The 22,154-nt window shown below is 51.5% G+C and overlaps 1 protein-coding gene across 1 annotated transcript; it reads right to left on the bottom strand.

Annotated features, from left to right (window-relative positions):
* Positions 1-7,003: 7,003 nt before the first annotated feature.
* On the bottom strand, positions 7,004-21,982 carry DDR1 (discoidin domain receptor tyrosine kinase 1). The gene is made up of 18 exons (XM_004390385.2): positions 21,862-21,982; positions 17,032-17,164; positions 16,838-16,940; positions 16,416-16,644; positions 14,945-15,092; positions 14,587-14,686; positions 13,921-14,107; positions 13,574-13,820; positions 12,948-13,043; positions 12,661-12,812; positions 11,619-11,784; positions 10,841-10,951; positions 9,489-9,733; positions 9,209-9,336; positions 8,745-8,963; positions 8,039-8,273; positions 7,260-7,409; positions 7,004-7,144 (listed from the first exon to the last, which is right to left on the bottom strand). Exons 2-18 carry the CDS (start codon positions 17,120-17,122, stop codon positions 7,004-7,006), a joined length of 2,748 nt encoding a protein of 915 aa, XP_004390442.1. The 5' UTR covers positions 17,123-17,164; positions 21,862-21,982.
* Between the last annotated feature and the right edge of the window lie 172 nt (positions 21,983-22,154).

Genomic DNA, 22,154 nt, shown 5'->3' with positions numbered 1-22,154 from the left:
TGGTGGGAGGGTGGTCCCTGGAATAGATGGGCCCGGAGGGCTTCCCGGCGGAGGCTCGCTGAGGTGGCCCAGTGGTGAGGTGTTTAGACTTAGAGACGTGGGAAACTGAGTTCCTTGAGCTTAGTTACTTCCCGTGAAATTAGGATAAGGCACACTCCAGAACGTTTGCGCGAATTAGGAGTTAACACGGTCCGATGCGCTTTGTTGCGCAGTGGTTAAGCGCTCGGCTGCGAACCGAAAGGTCAGTAGTTGGAATCCACCAGCCGTTCCGCAGGAGAAAGATGTGGCAGTCTGCGTCCGTAAATATTTACAGCCTTGGGAACCCTGTGGCGACAGTTCTGTTCTGTCTTATAGGGTAGCGATGAGTTGTAATTGACTCCACGACAATGGGTTTGATTTGGTTTTTGGTTAATGCACCTTACTTGACACGTAAGTAATCGATCTTAATTTCCACCTTCACCACACATCCACCTCTCGTTTACTTAGGAGATCCTAATAAATGCGATTTAAAAAAACAACACTAATAGTTGCTTTGATTTGACTTACAAACCTAAAGCAGGGAAAGGGGAGGGGACGTCTTCAGTCAGGGCCAGAAGTGCACACCCCCCGCCCCAAGTTCCTATAAGGCAAGTTTTATTGTTCCCACTTTACAGGCAAACACTGAAGCCCAGCGAAGTTAAGAAATTTGCCCACCATCAGACAGCTAGAAAGTGCCGAAGCTGGGATTTGAAGCACATTTGCAAGGGAGCGAAGGACCCAGGACCCAAAATGGTAAGACTTTCTTACGCTTTTTATTCCCTGTCTCTTTAGCAGTCAATGTTTTAAATCCTCAAAACATGACAGAAAACTGACAAAACTTCTTTATGGCAAAAGTTAAATAAAGTTGAAAGACAAATTACAGTCTGGGAAGAAATGTTTGACAAAATAGAAAAAGCTCTTATAAAGCAATAAAAAAACAACACAGTAGAAAGATTGGCACAAGAGATGAACAGGCAATAAACAGAAAAAATACGAATGCCTTGTAAACAGATGAGAAAACTTTCAATTTCACTAGTAATTATGGAAAAGTAAATTGAAACAAAATATCAAATTAAAGAAACAATAAAATACAAGATTAGCACAACAATAATAAAACAACATAACAAGTATTGACAGACACAGTGTTCACCAGGATGTAGGAGCGTACTCATACAATTTTTTTTTCACTTATACACTTCTGTTGAAGGTTGACACAGGCACGCCTTTTTAAGGGTAATTTGTCAGTATCTATCAGCAGTTTTTGAGCTCTGGTGGCACAGTGGTTAAGAGCTCAGCTGCTAACGAAAAGGTCAGCAGTTCGAATTCACCAGCCGCTCTTTCGAAACACTACGGGGCAGTTCTACTCTGTCCTATAGTGTCTCTATGGGTCAAAAAAACTGGACGGCAATGGGTTTGTTTGTTTTTGGGTATCAACACTTTTGGTCCCTGAGCACAGGTGGTTTACAGCTCAACTTCTAACCTAAAGGTTGGTGGTTCAAACCCACCTAGTAGTGCCATGGAAGAAAGGCTTGGCGATCTGCTTCCATAAAGATTACAGCCAAGAAAACCCTATAGAGCAGTCCTGCTCTGTGACACATGGGGTCACCATGAGTCTGAATCGACTTCACCGCAATGGGTTTGGTTTTTTTGGTTTATCAGCAATTTTAATGTGGCTACCCTTTGACCTAACAAGGAGTGTATCATACTGAAATACCCCAACATGTACAAAGATATACATGCAAAGATGTTCACTGAAGCATGTTTGTTGATATATGATGAAAACAATGGAAACAGCCCAAATGTCCATCATCGGGGTTAGATAAAACCTGGGTCATCCCAACAATGTAGACTCCTGGGCAACCCTTAGAGAGGAGCTATCTACAACCTGTCCTCAGAGGGAGAAAAGAAAATTTTAAATGGCACACATATCAAGTAGATACATGAGATTATATAAGCAGCTCTCGTCTGGAAGCGAGATGAGAAGGCAGAGAGGGTCAGGAGCTGGTTGAATGGACACAGGAAATCCAGTGTGGAAAAAAAGAGTGTGCTGTCACAGTATAGGGAGAGCAAGTAGGGTCACAAAACAATATATGTATGAATTTTTATATGAGAGACTAACTTGAATTGTAAACTTTCACTTAAAATGAACAAAAATAAAAATAAAAAAAGGAGTACAGTGAAAAATAAAAAAGAATCTTAAGAAAAGCCAAAAAAAAAAAAAAGGCACACATAGTACAGAGCTGCCATCTTTGCAAAAAGCTTTTCTGTGCGTGAAAAACTGAAAGAGGCCATATGCTTCATTTTGGAGGGACCTAGCAAGTGGGAGCTGGACAAAATTGTGTCACAATGCTCTACAATGCAGGGAAAACCCCAAGACTGCACTGTCCAATGCCATAACCACTAGCCACCTATGGCTATTTAAATTTAATGACAATAAAATTTCAAATTTGGTTCCTCAGTTCCCCTAGCCCCATTTCAATGCTCCAGAGCCATATGTGGCTAGTTGGCTATTTATTGGACAGTGCAGCTGCAGAACATTTCCATTAATGTAGAGAGTTCTCTTGGGGTGCTCTGCTCTGAGGGATACATGGATGAGGGCAGGATGGCTGGTGGCAGGAACTGAGCACAGGCTGAGTTCTTGGAACTGGCCTTAAGGAAGAAAATCAACCTCGTGAGCCAGGTGGGCCTAAGAAGGAATACTAGGAGCTGAAACTTTAGAAAGTGCTTCCTGACAAACGGTTGTCCAGCCTGTGCTTGCTAACAGCCTGTGATGGAGCACTCATGACCTCCTTCCTTCAGGCACCATCCTGGAGACAAAGACCAGAGAGCCAGCAGCCTTTTACTGGCTGTGCTACCTTGAGAAAGTTGCTTAGCCTAACAAAGACGTTTTCTTCTCTGTGAAATGACAGTTCTTTAAACTACTTCATATGTTGTTGTGAGTAGTAAGATATAATCTGTAATAAGTGTGGTACCTGGCACATAGTAGGTGTTCAGTACATATTATCATTTTTTTCTATAACTTTCACTTATTGATCCTAGTTCTCTAACTACACAGAATAATCCAATCTGTTGTTAGCCCTTCAGATATTTGATGACAGTTCCTTCTTTCAACCAATATTTGTTGAGCCATGTTCTAGGAACTTGCCCTTGTGAAGTTTAGTCTAGTGGGGGAGACAGGTATTAAAAAAAAAAAAATGCATGTAAAATTGCACCTATAGTAAGTGCTGTCCCTGGGTGGTGCAAATGGGTAAAGCCCTCAGCTGCTAACTGAAAGGTCAGAGGTTCAAGTCCACCCACAGGTGCCTCGGAAGAAAGGCCTGGCGATCCACTTCTGAAGAGTCAGCCATTGAAAACCCTATGGAACATGTTTCTACTCTGACACATATGGGGTTGCCATGAGTCATAATCAACTCCAAAGCAGCTGGTTATTTTTTGTGTTCATTTTTAAGTAAGTGCTACGAAAGAGAGATCCATATGCTCCAAGAGCATCAGGAGGGGTTTGGCCTGGTTGGGGAGGTCAGGGAAGGCTGCTGGAGGACAAGCAGAAGTTAACAAGGCAAAGACAGCAGGGAATAGTGTTCCAGGTGGGGGAACAGCATGCTACAAAGACCCTGGCAGGAGGGACTTTGGCCCGTGGAGGAACTGAAAGAAGGCCAGTGGCGCATAGGGAGGGTGGGAGAGGACACTGGACGGGTGTTTAGGGGCCATACTTGGCCAGAAAGAAGATTATGTTCTTTATGCAGAGATCAATGGGAAGCCATTAAAGGGTTTGAAATAAAAGACAGGGGTCAGATTTTTGTGTTTGAAAGATCACTGTGGATGCAGTAAGTAGCCCTGGTGGCACAGTGGTTATGTACTTGGCTGCTAACCAAAAGGTCAGCGATTTGAAAGTACCAGACACTCTGCGAGAGAAAGATGTGGCAGTCTGCTTCCATAAAGATTTATGGCCTTGGAAACCCTACGAGGGTAGTTCTGTTCTATCCTACAGGGCTGCTATGAGTTGGAATTGACGGTGGTGGGTTTCGGTTTTGGTTTGGTGGGTTTGGTGGCTGCAGTGCCAAAAACAAACCAAAGAGTAGCAGGCGCAGACCCAGGGTGACCAGCTAGGAGACTTCTGCTGTGGTAGCAAGTACCAGGACAGTGATGGAGGAAGAAATGAACAAGGGGAAATTTGAGAGGCACACTCAGTGGGGCTTCAGGATAGAATGGGCTTGGGAGGTGAGGATAAAGGAGAAGGAGTGCCAAGGACGATGTCCCAGGTTTCCGGTTTGTGTAGCCTGATACATCGAGGAGGAGCAGATGAACTTCAGGTGGTTATATAGGTCTATAGCTTAGTTCTAGGAGTCCTAGTGGTGCAGTGGTTAAAAGAGATCAACTGCTAACTGAAAGGTCAGCAGTTCCAAACCATGAGTGGCTATGCAGGAGAAAGATGTGGTAGTCCGCTTCAGTAGAGATTTACAGCCTTGGAAACCCTATGGGGTCGCCATGAGTCAGAATCGACTCCACGGCAGTGGGTACAGCTTAGTTCTGGGTTTAGAGATGTAAATTCAGGAGTTATCAGTTCGCTGCCAAGGCCTCCACTGTTCACCAATCTGGGTCTGACCTATGTAGGTTTCAGCAGGACTATTAAGAGTTTTCTCTGAGGGCCTGTTAATTCAACCTAAGATTAAATTATCTTTATGGCTGGCCTCATTATCCAGTTGGCTCATTTTGAGGATATCATCAACCAAAACCCCAGGGTTTTTATTTCACATGAGTCCCTGGGTAGTGCACACAGTTAACACACTTGACTGCTAACCAAGAGATTGGAAGTTTGCATCCACCCCGAGGCACCTCAGAAGAAAGGTCTGGCGATATACTTCCAAAAGATAAGCCATTGAAAACACTATGAGCACAGTTCTGCTCTGACACACACTGCTCTGACACACACGGGGTTACCATGAGTCAGAATTGACTCCATGGCAGATGGTACTGGCTGTCAAGCAGGTCTGCCTTCTCCAATACTTGCAACTGTTTTCTGTTTTTTCTTTTAAACCAAATTTGAACTCTGTTCAATGCGTTCTTGGTGGTTATGGCTCAGCCTTCCAGGTTTCTGAGAGAATTTAGGCTCCTGGTTCCAGCTTCTATCCAAAGAGCTCGCACCCATTGGGTCATCTGCATCCTTGATCAGCTTAATCCAAGGATTCTTAACCTGGGGCTCCCAGGTCCTCAGGAGGTCCTTAAATTTGTACAAGGGAAAAAAAATTACACCTTTATTTTTACTAACCTCTGAAAATTTATCATCTCCTTCAATTGTGAATATAGGCAAAACCTCCAGTAGTATTAGCAGTAGTCACTTGTCACTAATAGACATCACAGCTATTTTTATATCCAATTACGGTTGTAGAAATCTCAAAATAGCATTTTGCTCATTACTACTGGGAAATGTCAGCAATTATTACACCTTCTTCCAGATCTTATTAAATATATATTTTTTAAAAAGCTCATGTTATATCACAGTTTTTAAACATTTTGGTAACTGTTTCAATTGGTTTCCTTTGTAATCCTATGCGTTTTATTTTTCGAGTTTTAGAACATAATTCTGAGGAGGAATCGGTACACCTCTCCAGATTGCCAAAAGGGTCCAAAGCATCAAAGGTTAAGAACCCCTAGCCTAAGCCACCTCCTTAACCACAGTATGGAAGAGGGTCGAGCTGGGTCTCCTGCAGAACTCCCCAGAGTAAACATGGGTCACTGTTGTTAGCTGCATTGGAGTTGGCCCCTGACTCATGGGAACCCCAAATGTCACAGAGTAGAACTGCCCCATAGGGTTTTCTTGGCTGTAACCTTTATGAAAGCAGGCCTTTTTTCTGTGGAGCTACTGGGTGGGTTCAAATCGCCAACCCTTCAGTTAGCAGGCAATTACAAACCCCTTTTGCCAGCCAGGCCCCTTGACATGGTTCATACTTTCATGAAATTCTCCTGAGATCCTGCAGTCAAAGGCCTGGATTGTGCATAAACAGAACACTATGCTGGGGCAGAGTAGATGGAATGGGGAGGGGGAGGAAAAGAGAAGAAGCAAAGGAAATGGTTGGTGTTGGGGCAAGAGGCAGATTTTACCAAAACCCAAGAAACCCAACTCACAGCTGTGGAAAACTCAACCTTTATTATTACCTGCCTAGAGCAGGGGATTAAAATTGCCTCGAGCTAGGTCCATATATTAGTGTAAAAATCTGCATCTCTCCCCCCAAAAATGTACAAACCCCAAATGATTATAGAAAAACCAATGTGGCGGCTACGATAGAGATGTCCAAACCCAGGGCCACAGGCTGTTGCTCCCTCTTTCCCCCTAATCCCAGTATTTATTCCACAGAAACAAAAGCTTAGAGAAGTTCTAGCTACAAAACGGCAGGAAGGAAGTGGGGATGATGCGGGTAGCGGCAGCAATCACCCCGAGGTCCAGTGTTCAGGGGAAGGAGGCGGGAGAAGCCAAAGCTGAAGACAATTTCAGGAGTGGTCACCAGGGAGCGGCTCTCCCCTTCTTGTCCTCCTCACCCCCCAGATTCTCAGCCAGTGGTGTCCAGTGTGTGACGGGAAAGAGAGAGAGGCTGGGGGGTGGGGAGGGACAGCCATCTCTCCAGGAACCAGTGTTGTCCAGTGGGGCCCTGGTGCCCCAAAGGGCCATGTCCAGTGTCTGCCCTATCTTTGCCCCATCTTCCCCCAAGGGATGGCTGGAAGAAGTCAAAGAGGATCCCATCCACAGGGCCAGCTGGGTGGGCGGTGGGGGCTTCTAGGAGAGGAGATGAGAGGAGGAACAGGGAGGGGGCATGAGAGCACCTGGGGCAGAGAGGGTGTAGCTCCCTGGGCAGGCCCAGCCCACCTGCAGTCACAGGATTCAGAGGTGATAAGGGGATGAGGCAGGAGTGTCCTTTGTCTCTCTTTGCTTTAGTGCCGCTGGCTTCCCCCTGAATCGCTCCCTGAGGGTGGGGCGGCTGGATGCTGGGATTCACACTGTGTTGAGCGCATCCTCTGCTAGGAACCGATGCAGCTGGGAAAAGTGTGGTCGCTGCTCAGGTTCCCGGCTCCAGCACCGCAGCATCAGCTCGTACACACCCAGCGGGCAGGCCAGGGGCCGGGACAAGTACACCTGCATGGGAGCAGGGTGGGCGAGAGGCAGGGGACGGATGCTCTTTAGTCCCCAAGCTGACAGGTTCTGCCCCTCCCGGGCTCCCTGGTGCACCTCCCCTTCCCTCCCTTCTGACCTGCCGGCCTTGGTCCCGGAAGAACTCCCCCGCGTTCTCGATGACCTGCTCGTCGGTGAGCTGCCCAAAGGGCTGGGCCCGGCAGAGCATCAGCACCTCCCACAGGGTCACCCCGAAGGCCCACACATCACTCGCAGTCGTGAACTTCCCCTGGTGCATGGACAGGGCAACAAAGGCAGAGAAGGAAGGGATCAGGCCCTTGAAGACGCTCCTCCCCTCCCCACAGGCAGCTCTAGTTCATTCAGCCCTTCACCCAGCCCACCCCTCCCCACCCCAGGATCTCCTTTCCTTAGCTGGCATACCTTTCCCAACAAGCCTGCGCCTCTTTGCCTAGGGCTTCACCTTCCACCTTGCTCTAGTCCTCTTTCCTGGGCCCTGGCCCACCTCTTCCTTCTACCCATCCTTCCTCTGTCCCCCCGCCCCACCCCTTTATCTGGTTCCTATCTTCTTATCTCCCTACCCAACCTCTTCCATCTGTGGCTTCCTCTCCCCTTATCCTTCTTGCTCTCTGCACCCTGACTTCATCCTCCACACTCATTCTTGGCTCCTGGCTCTTTTTCCATCTGTAGCTTTTCTCCACTATAGCTCCCCACTTTCTCCAATCCCTTGAGTCAGAAGGAACCTTACAGAGCATGGGCCCAACCCCATTTTACAGACCAGGAAACTGCAGTCCAGAGAATGTGACAGAAGGGGACCCCAGACTGTGAGGGGCAGCCAGTGTTCTCTCCAGAAAGCCAGGGTCCGCCTCCACTAGCCCTACCTCTCTCCTGGCAGCTCACCATAAGGATGCACTCCCAGGCCATCCATCGGATGGGCAGCACCGCCCGGCCCTGCACGCGGTAATAGTCCCCAGCATAGAGGTTCCGGCTCATGCCAAAGTCAGCAATTTTGATGGTGAAATTTTCCCCGACCAGGCAGTTCCTCGTGGCCAAGTCCCGATGCACAAAGTTGAGTGTGGCCAGATAGCGCATGCCCGAGGCAATCTGGGCCGCCACGTGCAACAGCATTGGGTAGCTGAGAAAGGGGTGACGATAGAGGGTCATTGTGGGGGAAGCCCTGGCTCTGCCCCACTTTACAGATTCCCATCTGGGAGAGGACGGGGAGCCCACTTCCCACCCCTCCACGGAGGCCATATGGTAGGTTCCAACACAACCTGTCTTTGGCTCATCTGACCCTAGGGAGCTATCTCTCATTATGCTCCCTAATCTGGACTCAGAGAGAGTGATGGTGGGGGAGGGCAAAAGAGAAATTCATGACAGGGTCCTAGTCCCTTCACTACAACCACCATAGTAACCTCCAGCCTTTCTGTCCCTCAAGTTCTTGGATTAATGTGGTCGCATCTTCCTCACCCTAGGCCTCTCTTGGAGCCTCTATCTGCTTCCTCACCCCACAGTCCCCTCTTCGTCTCCAGGCTGGGGCAAGGGCAGCGGAGCAGACCTCTTTGAGGGGCAATCAGGGGAAGCCCAGCCCGGGTAGGCAGGTTACCTGATGGTGGGCCCTTGGGCAGCCTCTTCATCCCCTGGGGACCCCTCTGCCACCTTGTCCTCTAGCTGATGGGCACTGAGAAACTGGTTCAGGTCACCATTCTCCATGTAATCGGTAATCATGCAGAGGGGGTCGTCCTGCACACACACGCCTAGGAGCCGAATGATGTTGGGGTCCTTTAGCCGCGACATGATCTTCACCTCCTTCAGGAAGTCATTCCTGGAGAAGCAGGAAGAGGTGGAGACGAAGGCCAAGGGGGTGACTTGCACCGCCCTCCTGCTCACAGTGACCTCGACCACCCCCACCCTGAACACATGCTTTATTCACTCGTGATGCGATGGCCTGAGATCTAAGCCTCCATCTCCCAGGCGGGGCCTCCTTCCCCTGTCACTGCCCCTCTGTTAGTCTCCACCGCATTTCTCTCTAGGTTGCCCCTGCTCTTCAACACCAGCCCTGCTCCTCACCTGGCATTCTTGGTGGCATCTGGCCGTAGGATTTTGACAGCTACCAGCAAGGGGTGTCCCTTGCGTACATTAAGGGGGAAATCAAGACTGACCAGATCTTCAGGGCTCTCTACTTCACACAGGTGCACCTAGAAAAAGAAAGTCATTTGTTAGGCGGCCACAGGGTCAATGAAATAACACGGTCACAGATGACTGAGGCCCAAGGGGGACATGTGGGCATGGTGACAGAGCCCCAGATCAGGTCAGACACTATTCATGGCTGGGCAGGGATCCTTCTTACCTCCCCAAACTGGCCTTCACCAAGCTTCTCCTTGAAGCGGAGCCGCGACCGAGGGAAATCCACTCTGGGGGGCCCATCCCCAACAACCCCTGGGGGCAGTGCGGGCACAGCATAGGTGTTGCCCCCAGTGACACCCTGCAGGGTGACAATGTCAGCCTCGGCATAATGGGGGACGCTGTTCTGGGGAGGAGGGGGCAGAAGTGAGGCACTCGGCTTCTCGGGCTCCATATAATCCCCACTGCAGGCTGAAGGGTGAGGGAAAAGAAGAGAGGAGGCATCAGGAATAGTGTGGCAGCCCCTGAGAGCCCTGGTTCTCCACACCCCAGCCTCCCAGAGGCCCCATGTCTCCCAGTTGGTGAGAGACTGGGTCTACCCTGTATCTTCACTGGTATTCCACCCACCAACCTCAAACCAGAGAGAAGATGCTGGCATGGGATGAAGCGGTTCCAGAGAGCGGTTTCAGGGCAATGGAAATGGTTGAGCAAAGAATGTCATAAAGTCTTATTCTCTAGAGATCTTCCATAGCCCAAGAGACCATGAGGTAAGTCTTGGCTGGAAAAAGAATTCCTCTACCCACCATCAGAAAGATGGTACCAGCCATCTGGTCACCCTCCACCCTCCAAACCCTTGTCCTACGTAGTCCCAGCTCCCTCCCCTTCACTTTGCTCTTCTACCCCTGCTTTCAGCCTGGCTCTTTCTACCACGGTTACCCAAACCCTCCCTGTCCCAACACACTGAGCTCAAAGACAAGCAGAGACAGGGGTACACAGGAGGAGAGGGGAACAAGTTCCTCACAGCCCCTACAACAAGGAGTCTGCAGACAGAAGGAGAGGAAGCAAAGCTGTCCCCTCTTGCCCTACGGAGAGGGAAACAACGAGAAGGCAACACCAAGGAGAGGAGGAGCAGACAGAAAGGGCAGGAGCGTGAGCCTTCACCTCTGGGACTACAGAGAAAGGACAAGCAGGGGGAGGGGGCGAGCTCCCAGGGTGAAAGGCCCTCCTCCTTGCACCTCTAGAGAGAGGGGAGAATAAAGGAGGGGTTACAAGAGAAACTGGGTCCACCACAGCAACCTCCTCTCTGGCTCTGGAGAGCTGAAGAGATAGGGTGGAAGCGGAGGAGGTGTAAAGAGCCGAGAACCAGTAAGCTTTCTATGCCTAGGCTCAAGGGAGAGGCCTTAAAAAGGAGCAGCAAGCAGCAGAGGAGAGCTAAGGGTATTAAGAGCTTCCTCCTTGGGAGCTCAGGAGAGCAGAAGAGGCTCCAGTTAAGAAAGGAGGGAGTGCAAGGTGTGAGGACCTTCCCTGCCCCATGGGGGTCTGGGGAGCCTGATGGAGCCCAGGGGTAGAGGGGCTTACCCTGGGTGTTGGTGGGTTTGGCCCAGGCGGGTGTGGGGGGGCCCGGGCCTCGAGGGGGACGGGCGTAAGTGGCCAGAAGGAGGCGGTAGGCTGGATTGGAGAGCAGCAACGCTGTCGGGAGAAGGAGGGGGGAGACACGGGGAAGGGATGAGACTCAAGGCTAGACAGACAAGGAGATCCAGAATAGGGTAAGACCAGGGCTGATGGGGACAAGGACCTGGAAAGTGATGGGTAGCTGTACGGAAAATGGATGGATGGATGGATGGATGATGGTTGGATGGATAATGGATGGACAAATGTATATATGTATGTATGTGTGGATGATGAATGAATGGATGGATGAAGGATGGATGGATATGAATGGATGATGGATGGAGATATGTACGTATATATGGATAGATGCATGAAGGGTGGATGGGTGAAGGGTGGATGGGTAGATGGATGGATGGAACGAACATGGTGAGTCTAGGAGAAAGGAGAGGGGACAGGGAGACACAATAAGAAGGTACAATAGAGACGATGGAGTGATGTGTATGGGACCCAGAGACAAGATGAAACTGTGGAGGATTATGAGAGATACGTGGGAAATTCTTGAAGGTGATTATATGGCAGGGACATGGAGTGATATTGAGGGTGACCAGGGGCATAGAAAGAGGAAAATGAGTTGAAACTGGGGAGGACAGGAAAAGAAGGGAATGGGAAAGGAGAAGGAAAAGGATACAATAAGAAAGCAGGCAGACAGAGGACAGAGGTAGGACTGGAACAAGGCAGGTCTTACCAGAGCCACTGGGGACACTGGGAGCAGAGTGGGGCGGATTCCCACGGGGCCGAGGCTCCTGATAAGGGGGTGGCTCTCGAGGGCCTGGGCGGTTGTTGATGAGGATGGTGTCCCCCGGGACAGAGAGATGAACTGTCAGCTCCTCTTCCAACACCCGACGCTCAGCCTTGTTACAAGGAATGGGAAATGTTAACTGCAGCTACTACTTAGCAGACACTTCCCAGCACCATGTTAAGTCCTGTACCCATGTTCTCTCCTTTAGTCTTCCCAATAGTCCTCTAGTTGCAACTACTATTAGCTGCATTTCACAGGTAAAGAAACCAGGGCTCGAGAGTATTTACATAATTTGTCTGGTGTCCCACAATGGCATTCCAAACCAAATCTAGTCAGTCCATAATTATCAACCTTAATATGTATCGCCATCACTGGACTATTGCCTAGAAAACGTGGGCGTGAAGTGTGCCAGACTTCCTCTGTTTACCCCTCTCCCTCCGCTCTCTGCCCTTCTCTACCCGGCTTCTGCCCCAAGAGGCTGATCAGTATGGACTGTACCCAGAAGGCTCCTGGATGGGTTTGGCCAGAGAGGAGCCCCAGCAGGAGTTTGGAAGGAAGGCGGAAAGTGAAGTTGGGAGAGTTATTCCCCTGGCTGCTCCCTCGGTGGGGTGGACTTGGGCTAGCTGCATCCCTTACCACAGCCCAACAGCCCCTCTCAAAGTGCCCTCTCCACGGTTTTGGTAGCTGCTCCTCGTCTTACCCTGACAGACTCAGGGATGATCACAGCTCTGCAGTTGACTAGCCCTGGGTATTGCACTATTCCTTGTGATTTCCGTGCACCCTGCCCACTCCTTCGTATGCGGTCTCTTTACTAAACCCTCCTCTAATTATTCTAGTTTGACTGTGGCCTGTGTTCTGTGCTGGGCCTAATACAGAAGTCCAGACACATATTGGCCTCAACCTGGCCGCACTCTCCACACCCACATCCTGCCCTCACCAGGCTGTCCCGACCACTGCTAGCCCCCAGCCCCCAGCCAGCTCCACCCACCTTGCTGAGAAGCCTGCGCCAGTGCAGCCGCCACAGCATGAGGGCGATGATGAGCAACAGCAGCAGGATGATGGCCACCAAGCAGCCGATGAGGATGGCAGTCGGGCTCCCCTCAGCCTTGGGCACGGGCTGCTGGCCCCTGGGCTCCAGCTCTGGTGGAGGCAGAAGGGTCAGAACCACAGGAGGCTTCCCACCCAGCCTGAGTAGGGAAGGCCCGGGGAGGAATGGCAGAGTGGGGTCCACAGGCCCAGGAGATGACGCCCGGAGGAGGCCCTGAGGCTGCTCACCCAGGCTGCTGAAGTTGGTAGGAGGTGGGCCAGGTGGCCACCAGGGAGCTGGTGGGAAGGTGCCCCCCAGAGCCAGAGATGAGTCGTTCACAACATCTGGGGTGAAGGAGGAGAGGAAAGAAGGGAGTCAGATAAGGAGATGAAAGTGGGGCATACTTGCATAAGACCTTGGGAATTGAGTTGGTGGGTAAAGCAGTGAGACTGGGGTGATGTTCAGTATATGTAACTGACCAGTCGGGCACCAGCCAATCAGAACTGGTGGTGGGAACAAAATCCCAGAGGTCCCTTGCTATGCCAGATGTTACCCCTTAGTGCTGGACTGTGGGGAGGTGAAGGGCTCCTGGGGGAGCCCAGGGGAGGGTCCTGAGATCAGCAAGCTTGGAGAAGAGGCTATTTTCCAACTGAGGGCAGAAGTATCTCAGTATTTCAACAAGTATTGTCATCCTAGCTCCGTATCAGTCACAAGTGAGGGGTTCAAATTATTTCGGGCATCCCTGGTTGGGAAGTCTGATGGGTGATGTGTGGAAATGGTGCCAGGCGTGGATGTTAGGGGCACTATAGGGTTGGGGGGATCATATCAGTTAGCAGTCTTAGGAGTTGGGGATCGGTTGTAACCATAGGCTTACCAGAAATGAAGGCGATCTCACTGAAGAGTAGCCAAGGCCCCGCAAAGAGGAAGCGACACTGCAGAAAGCGGCCCACGCGGCCCCCCAGGGGCACCGTGACAGCCCGGGCTCTGGGGTCCCCCAGGCTGCCCCCGAGGACATGGCGTACGGGCTCCCCCTCCCAGGCCATGGCAGGGCCCCGCTTGAAGTGACACTCCACCCCGCCAGGCAGGCGGGCTCCCAGCGTGTGCATGTTGTTGCAGTGGACCTGAGGGGCGGGTAGGAGGGACACAGGGTTAAGACCAGGAGCACCCAGCAGGCACCCACCTTGGCCTCAGAGCCCGCCTCTGAGAAACCAACTCACTCACTTGCATGGCCTGGAAGGCCCTCAGCCTGTCAAACTCAAACTCCATCTCCACATAGCCACTGGGGAAGCTGTGGTTGCTCCATCCCACGTAGTCGTAGCCTGGCCAGACTCGCAGCTCCTGGCTCTTCCTAAAGTCATCCAGCCCTACCACACCGTCTGCCAGCTGGCCCAGACCTCCATACTGTAGCCTGGCCAGGGGAAGACCGAGGAAGAGGAGATTGGAAGAGAATAAGAGACCACCTTTCCAGGTGCTCTACCCCCAACCCCCACTATACACACACACACAGACACACACACAGAGTGGCCTGCCCCATCTCCTGACCTCCTACTCCAGCCTCCTGCACCCTCTCTTCCCTACCCCCAGGACCATCGAGGGTACTTTGTACCTCTAAGGGGCTCCATTCAGTCTATGATGTGGATATCTAGTGTGGCAATTTCCAACAGCCGTAAGTGTCTCAGAGAAGGGGTATCTTTTTCTAATTTGTACAAAGGTGTCGTATGGGCTAGTGGTGGCCCTGCCTGCTACCTGCCATTCCTGGTTCTGTCCCTTTAAGACCCACCTAGCCCATCCCTCTTCTCAGTCTGTCCATCTCATTGCCCTGACCACCCCCACCATTACTCTGACTCCCTCCCACCCAGGCCCATGTCCTACAGGGTCTACTCTCACCCGCCAACGGTGTGTCCATCATAGGTGGAATCGTTGAGGTGCACGGCCTCGGAGAGGTACATGGTCTGCCCCACAGGGGCTGTGTAAGACAGGAGTCCATCTGGGCAGAGTGGGAGGAGGGTGTTAGAGGAGCAAGATGGAGATGGAGATCCCCCAACCTGTGTCAGCCTGAGCATGCTGCAGGCCCCTTCCTCGCACCCCTACAGGCTCTCTGATATGACATGACCATGTTGGCTGGTCGCCTCTTCACTTGGAGTAACTGCTTCCCAACAGGAGAAAGATGGTCTTAGATGCCCTTCTCTCCACTCACCACCCCGCTGTCCCCAGAACAGGAGTCTCAGGGGGCTGAGAGACTCACCGCTCCAAAGGCAGCCATAGAGCTCCACCCGCAGGCAGACGCTCATGACCCGGTCAGCCCGTGGGTAGAAGCGAACCAGTCGGGCCACCATAGGGGGTCCAAGGTCCTTCAGCACCACTCCCCCAGGGTCCTCGTTCCCTGAGATCACCTGTGGGCCAGGAAATGGGGTGAATGGGTGGGAAGGGCTCCAGCTGCTCCCTGGCCCAGCTCACAGCAGCCACAAAGAGACCATGAAGAACAGCACCAAGCAGACAGGGCTATGGGGCGCAGCCAGGCTCTGACACCCCTCTAGCCCTGAAGGTGTCCTCATCACTCCAGTGTCAGCTCTTTCCTCTCTCCTTGCCTGGCTCCATCCATTGGTCTCAAAGCTGCTCATCCCTGTTGAGTGGCTCATTCTATCCAATCCCTCCCTCATGGCTCAACATCCCTGCTTTGGCTTGCCCCTCCCCCTTTACCCCATTCCCCCCCGCCCCCCGTTCATTCAACAAACACTGGTGGAGTCCCACTGTGTGCCAGGCATGTCCCCGTGAAAATCAGGCACAGTCCCTCCCCTCACAAGACTTAGATTCCAGCAGGAGAAACAGCTGTGAAGAACAAGAGGCAGGGGAGGGGACAGAGCAGGGGGAGCTGGGTGGTCAGAAGAGGCTCTCTGAGATGATATCTGAGGGGAGACCGAATGGAAGGAGGAAGAGCCTGTGCCCATCTGGGAGGAGCCTTTCAGGAACTAGAAATAGCAAGTGAAAATGCCCCAGGCTAAGGGAATGAGCCCTGGCATGTTCCAGGAACAGCAAGAATATCAGTGGGGCCAGGGAGAAGTGAAAAAAAGGGAGAAGAGCAGTGGGCAAGAGCTAGGTCAAGCTCAGCATTCTGTAAGCAGCTTAGTTCTTGTTCTGACAGGTGGAAAGCCAGTGGAGGGGTTTGAGCAAGGTGCAACACTGTAGCTTCTAGGTGGAGATGTGACTTCAGAGGGACAAGGGCAGAAGCAGGGAGAGCAGTTTGGAGACAACTGTCATCATCTAGGCCATCTCTAGTCTAGGGCTGTAGAGGTGAAGGTAGTGAGAAGCAGTTGGATTCGGGAATATCATGGAGGTAGAACAGACAAGACAGGCCTTGCTGGTACTTTGCAAGTGGGAGGTGAGAGAAAAGAGGAGTTGGGGATATCAACTTAGCTTATGGCCTAAGCAGCTGGGCAAAGGATGTTATTATTTCCTGAGCTGGAAAATTCGGGAGGAGGAGCAGGTTTGGAGTAGGTGGGAATCAAGTTCAGCTTGGGAAGTTAATAAGTTTCAGATCCTGTTAGACATCTAGGTGGAGAGGTGCAGAAGGTGGTCAGTTTTGCAACACTGGATGGCGCTCAGGGGAAAGGCTTGGGCTGGAGTTGGTGTAAAACTGGAGAGTCATCAGTGGATAAAGTGTAGCTGGAGAAGAGAGGAGAGCCAGCCTTCCTTTGGTTTTGCCCCTGCAGCCTCACCTCCTGACCCCAGCGGTCCCTCCATCCCATCCAGCGGTGGCCATCCCGGGAGTAACGCAGTCGGTAGCTGGGGGAGAACTCCTTGCCCAGGCCCCCAGCATGTCGTCCCTGGGTGCCCACCAGAGCTACCAGGTGCAGCCGTCGCAGATCCACCTGAAGGTACTCCTCCTCCTTGGGAAACACCGGCAATGCTGGGCACCATGCCCCATCGCCGTCACTGCTCTCCAGTCTGTAAGGGGTAAGGAGGTCACAGGAACATGGCCTTCTCTTAGCCTCCCTCTTTAGTATTTAAAGCCCCTAGGACCGCAGGGATTTCACTGGCATAGGCCCTCTCGAAAGTCTTTTGGCTTGGGCAGAGGGGTTGGAAGGTCAAGTAGAGGCCCTAGGAGCTCCCTGTGGGGCAACCCGCGTGTGCCAGGTACCTGCTGTGGCGGGCAGCAGTGGAGTCCGACCAGGAGCTGGAGGCAGAGATGTCACTGTCAGGGATGGTCCGGTCCTGCATGCCCAGGGCATAGCGGCACTTGGCTGGGTGGACACAGGCATACAGAGGGTTAAGGCCCCCAACTCTCTGCCTCCCAAGCCCATCCCTCACGGACCCAAGAACCAAGCTCCTCACCAGGGTCAAAATGCCCCTTCATGTCAGCAACTCCAGTTGCCACCAAGAGCAGCAGCAGCAGCAGTAGAGATGACAGGGCCCCAGGCCCCATAGCTCCTGATCCCAAGGGTCTAAGGGGGTGGAGGCAACATCTCTGCAGGGGACAAAATGGATGGTGGGGTCAGTTAAGGGGCAATCGGACAGGGGGTTACAGCCAACGGCAACAGAGACACAATGGGCTGCTTTGGGGATGACAACAGCGGTAATTATTTAACAACATCAGCTGCACTTTTAGAATGCTTCCCATGTGCCAGACACTGGGCTAGACCCTTAAATAGAATCCATAATTTAATCTTCCCAGACACCTTGTAAGGTAGATACTGTTACTATCCACATTTAACACAGAAGGAAAACAGGGCAGGGATTGGTAAAATAACTTATCTAAAGCCCCACTCTCCACCCCCCATCAATAAAGGGCTCACGTAAAGCAAACTACCCCATAAACAAGGACTTCAAACAAACAATGGATTTGTAAAAAAATGTTTATAACTCAGCTGACTGAAAATGGGTTAATAATTATAATAAGCTAAGGGTTCTTACAAACTGACAAGAAAAAATATAAACAACTCAATAGAGAAATGGCCAAAGGTTTTGAATAGACAATTTCATAGAAGAGCAAAGAAAACTCGCCAACAAACATTTTTTTTATACTCAAATTCACTACAGTCAGGGAAATACAAATTAAGTAACAGAGAGATTATTTTATACCCATCAGATTGACAAAATGTAGGTGATAAAGAGTGACAAAAAGGGAACAGTCAATGCCCATGGAAGCAGCAGTCTAGAAATCAAACGACGCATTGCATTGGGCAAATCTGCTGCAAAAGCCTGTTTAAAGTGTTGAAAAGCAAAGATGTCACCTTGAAGACTAAGGCGTGCCTGACCCAAGCCATGGTGTTTTCAATCGCCTCATATGCATGCGAAAGCTGGACGCTGAATAAGGAAGACCGAAGAAGAATTGATGCCTTTGAATTGTGGTGTTGGCGGAAGAATACTGAATATACCGCGGGCTGCCAAAAGAACGAACCAATCTGTCTTGGAAGAAATACAACCAGAATGCTCCTTAGAAGCAAAGATGGCGAGACTATGTCTCACATACTTTGGACATGTTATCAGGAGGGATCAGTCCCTGGAGAAGGCCATTATGCTTAGCAAAGTAGAGGGTCACCCAAAAAGAGGAAGACCCTCAACAAGATGGATTGCCACAGTGGCTCCAACAATGGGCTCAAGCATAACGATGATTGTGAGGATGGCGCAGGACCGGGCTGTGTTTTGTTCTGTTGTACATAGGGTCACTAGGAGTCAGAACCAACTTGATGGCACCGAACAACAACAACATCATCTATTTGGAAAGCAATCTAATAATATCTGTATTTATTTAAACTGTACATCCCCTTCAATCCAGTATTCTTCCTCCTAGAGCTCTAACCCAAAGTGGGAGGGGGAAGCATAAGGAGGTAAAAGCATATGTGAAAAAAAAAAAAAAAAAACAGTTGCCATCGAGTCAACCCCAACTCTTGGCGACCCCACATGTGTCAAGGTAGAACCACACTCCATAGAGTTTTTGATGGCTGATTTTTCAGAAGTAGATCACCAGGTCTTTCTTCCGAGTTGCCTGTGGATAGTCTTGAACCACTAGCGTTTCAGTTAGCAGCTGAGTGTGCATTAACCGTTTGTGAAAAGCCTGGTGATCGTGCTGGAAAAATCAGCCACTGCAAATAGGTTCATGAACTATTATGCAGCTATGAAAATAACAATTTAGCAATAAATCTCTGACTTGGTGGGATTTCCTTGTGCAGATGTTGAATACAAAAAGCAAGATACGAAAGTATGAATAAAAGGATCCCATCTTTTGAAAACAAAGAATAAATAAATCCCTGTGTTTGTATATATATCTAGAGAGAGAAGACACCTAATAGACTACTATAACATAAGTTAGTGTGAGTGGGGGGAGGGGGAAGGAGAGGAAAACAAAGGGAGATGGACTGGTTGTACTGTTTTTCTAAAAGTCTGTAATATATGCTAACATTTAGCATTTATATAAAATTATGTGGTATGTAAAAGAATCTAAAGTCCTTTAGATTTCTTAAAAGTAAAGATGTCCCAGGAAGGTTGGGCAACTGCTTTTTGAAGCTATGATAGAATTAATAAGATAATTAAGAATTAAGACCAGCTGAGCCTGGTCCCCTCCCCACCTAGGAGCCCGGGGCTAAGAGAAGTGTGGGACCTAGTGCTTTCCAACCTCACTGTCCTCTGGCCCTGCTAGGCCCAGAGTGGTCCCCTAGGCCAGCAGCCTCAGCCTCTCAGCACTGGGAGCTTGTGAGAAATGCAGAATCTCAGGCCCACCCTATATCTGCGAAATCACAATCTGCATTTTAACTCGATCCCCAGTTGATGGGTGCCCACTGAAGTTCAAGAATCCCCACTGTGTTCCTTAGAGGGCCCAAGCACCTTGCTCCACCTAGAACAATTCCAACTGTTATCCCTTTACAAAGTCAGGTAGCTCCCCTGCCCAGTCCCAGGAAAAGTCATCTTGGCTCTCCTGTCCCAGGCGCCAGCACTGAGTTCTATAGGCCTTGGATCCTCAGGGACCCCTAATGCCACCCCCGCACCTCATCCTACCCCCACAATCAGGTCCAGCACCAGCTCTCCCTGCTCTGCGTGCCCTCCCTGGGACCCAGACATCCTGCCCCCCACTTCCCACATTTTGATGGTGGCTCCTCTGAAGGAAGAGCCCAGGGCTGAGGAAAAGACCGAGTTGCCTTGGAGATGAGGGCAGGTCAAAAGACAGGAGAAGCCAGGTCACCCCAGGAGGTAAGAGGAGTGGGGGGATACTCCCCTATCCCTTTGTCCTTCTCCAGCTGCTCCCACAATGCTCCAGGGCAGGAATGTAAAAGGCAGCTGAGACCCCACAGCTCTAAAGGAGCAGCTGAAGGGGGATGACTGAGTTACGGGGGGCACCTGATATCAAAGGAAAGCTAGAACCAGAAGGCATCATGCCTGGTCCCTTGGGGGTCCTCTGGTGCAGGAAAGCAGGCTGCCCGAGTCCCCAGGCGGCTGGCCCAGAATCCCTGGGTGCCACTCTCCACCCCCATCTCTCTCGGGAACAGCGGGGCCCTTGTTCCCCTGAGTAACCTTCATGCCTATCCCAGATGAGTCACTGGAGCCAGACAGAGCTGAGAAGAGCCCCGGGCAGAGATACAAAAACAGGCAGAGGATAGGAGGCAGGCAGAGACAGAGTGAGAAACACAAAGCCAGAGGTAAATAGAGCAGGCTCAGAAACAGGGCACAGAGCCAAACCAGAAACTCACAGCATCTCAGCAATCTGTTCTCCGACAACCCCAAACACCCTAGCTTTCTCCACAGACACATGGAGTCTTGACCCCACAGTCTGATGCATGGAGGACTGGCCCAGAGACCTGCCCCAACCCCACCCTGTTCTATTACAACCAATTACAAGCTAGGGGCTGGGACACCCTGCCACAGGCCCCTTTACCCGCCCCCCACCCCAGACAACAACACCCACACAGCTCTGTATATACACACACGTGGCCAGACACATGCACTCACAGAGCCGGCTGTAAACACTGGGGCTAAATGTAGCTCCAGGGAGGCCAGGCACCCGTGCACATATACAAACTCTCAATGTCTCAAACAACCCCTCAGACTTGCAGAGACAGACATGTGACAGCCACATAAATCAGTTACACACATCGACTCCCAGACAGGGCAAACAGACGCACACACACATCAGTTCCATCCACACTGCCCATTCCTGAAAGTCCAGTGCCATCACTTAATGAAGTCACCTGCAGACACCTGTGTACGTGGAATGGACAAATACCACATGCTCCTACAATCAGAGAATCATGTGGGACACACACACTCGGGCCCTCAGACACTGGATCCCAAGAGAACTAGGGTCCACCCCCTAACACACATGGATGACCAAGGCAAAGGGAAGTCAAGGGGGTGGGGAACAGGTGGACTCATGGGTGGGGAGAGTGGCAATAAGAAAAAGAGCCATTTCTCCATTTCCCCAGATCCTTCTGCTTTCAGTCTCCACACTACCACTCAGTTCGGACACACCTGCATCCTGAGGCAATAGTGAGTCTGAGGCCAGACTCTGGCTGGGGGTAGAGGTGCAGGAAAGGAATGTCCATCCAGCAAGGACCTGTGAGGTGAAGTCTTGGGGGGGGGGCAGGCAGGAGAGGTTGAGGGATTCTGAGGGTGGTGTTCCCTCTGCAGTGACGTTATCCCATGGCAGAACTAACTGACCATCAGCGAGGACCAGCGGCTCTGTCACTGTAGTTCAAGGCGCCAGCAGTGCGGGTGTTAGTCCCTCTCTCTGTTGGGCTGTGGCCAGGCTGTCCAACTGGGAGTTGGCTGGGTGGAGGCTTAGTGGTTAGATGTCGCCAGGGGCTGGCCAGGTGGGAAAGCAGACCCGGTTCTCCAGGAGGGGGAAGAGGATGATTCAGGGGAGCTACATACGGGCATTTGTCCTCCTGGGGTTTGGTTCCTCTATGCTGAGTAAGGCATCCTTCCTCAATGCTGGAAAACCCTCTTTCTCGGAGGTGAGGGGGCTCCCCCCTCATTTCAGACAGTAAGCCAGAGCATTGGGCAGGCAGGAAGGGGCAGACTTAGAAGAGTTGGACACCAAGCACAACCCTAAACGTCCTGCGTCCCCCATCCTTCCTCCTCTTTGGGCTGCCCCTCCCCTGGGGCCCAGGCCTCTACCATCGGTCATCCAGCGCCCCCCTCCCGGCAGGGGTCCCCCGCTGCTCTCCCTACCTCTCATCGCTCTACCTGGCCAACCCAGGCATCCGACCCGGGAATGGGGCCTCCTCCGTGGGCGGCGGGGCCGAGGAGAGGGGGAGAAGGAGGAGCCAGGAGCCGAGAGCTAGAGGCGCCGGCGGGGCTCTGGTGTCGGGAGGCGGCTCCCGCGAGCAGCTGTCGGGGGCCTGTTCCGGGGAGAGGAGCCAGAGCATGGGCGGCTCGGGCCCAGGCGCCGCCTCCCGGGCCTCGGCCCCTCGGCCCCCTCGCTCCCGCCCCTCTCCCGCTCCCTCCCTCAGCCTTCCAACCGA

This window comes from Trichechus manatus, unplaced genomic scaffold (genome assembly GCF_000243295.1).
Source record: "Trichechus manatus latirostris isolate Lorelei unplaced genomic scaffold, TriManLat1.0 scaffold00295, whole genome shotgun sequence".
Lineage (NCBI taxonomy): Eukaryota > Metazoa > Chordata > Mammalia > Sirenia > Trichechidae > Trichechus > Trichechus manatus.
This window is presented reverse-complemented; position numbering and strand designations above follow the sequence as displayed.

Coding starts and splice junctions, on each gene's coding strand:
- DDR1 (XM_004390385.2), bottom strand. CDS start 17,122: ATGGGGCCTGGGGCCCTGTCATCTCTACTGCTGCTGCTGCTGCTCTTG. Junction 13,821..13,920: donor GGGCCTTCCAGGCCATGCAA/GTGAGTGAGTTG, acceptor CCCGCCCCTCAG/GTCCACTGCAACAACATGCA. Junction 13,044..13,573: donor TGAGATCGCCTTCATTTCTG/GTAAGCCTATGG, acceptor CCTTCACCCCAG/ATGTTGTGAACGACTCATCT.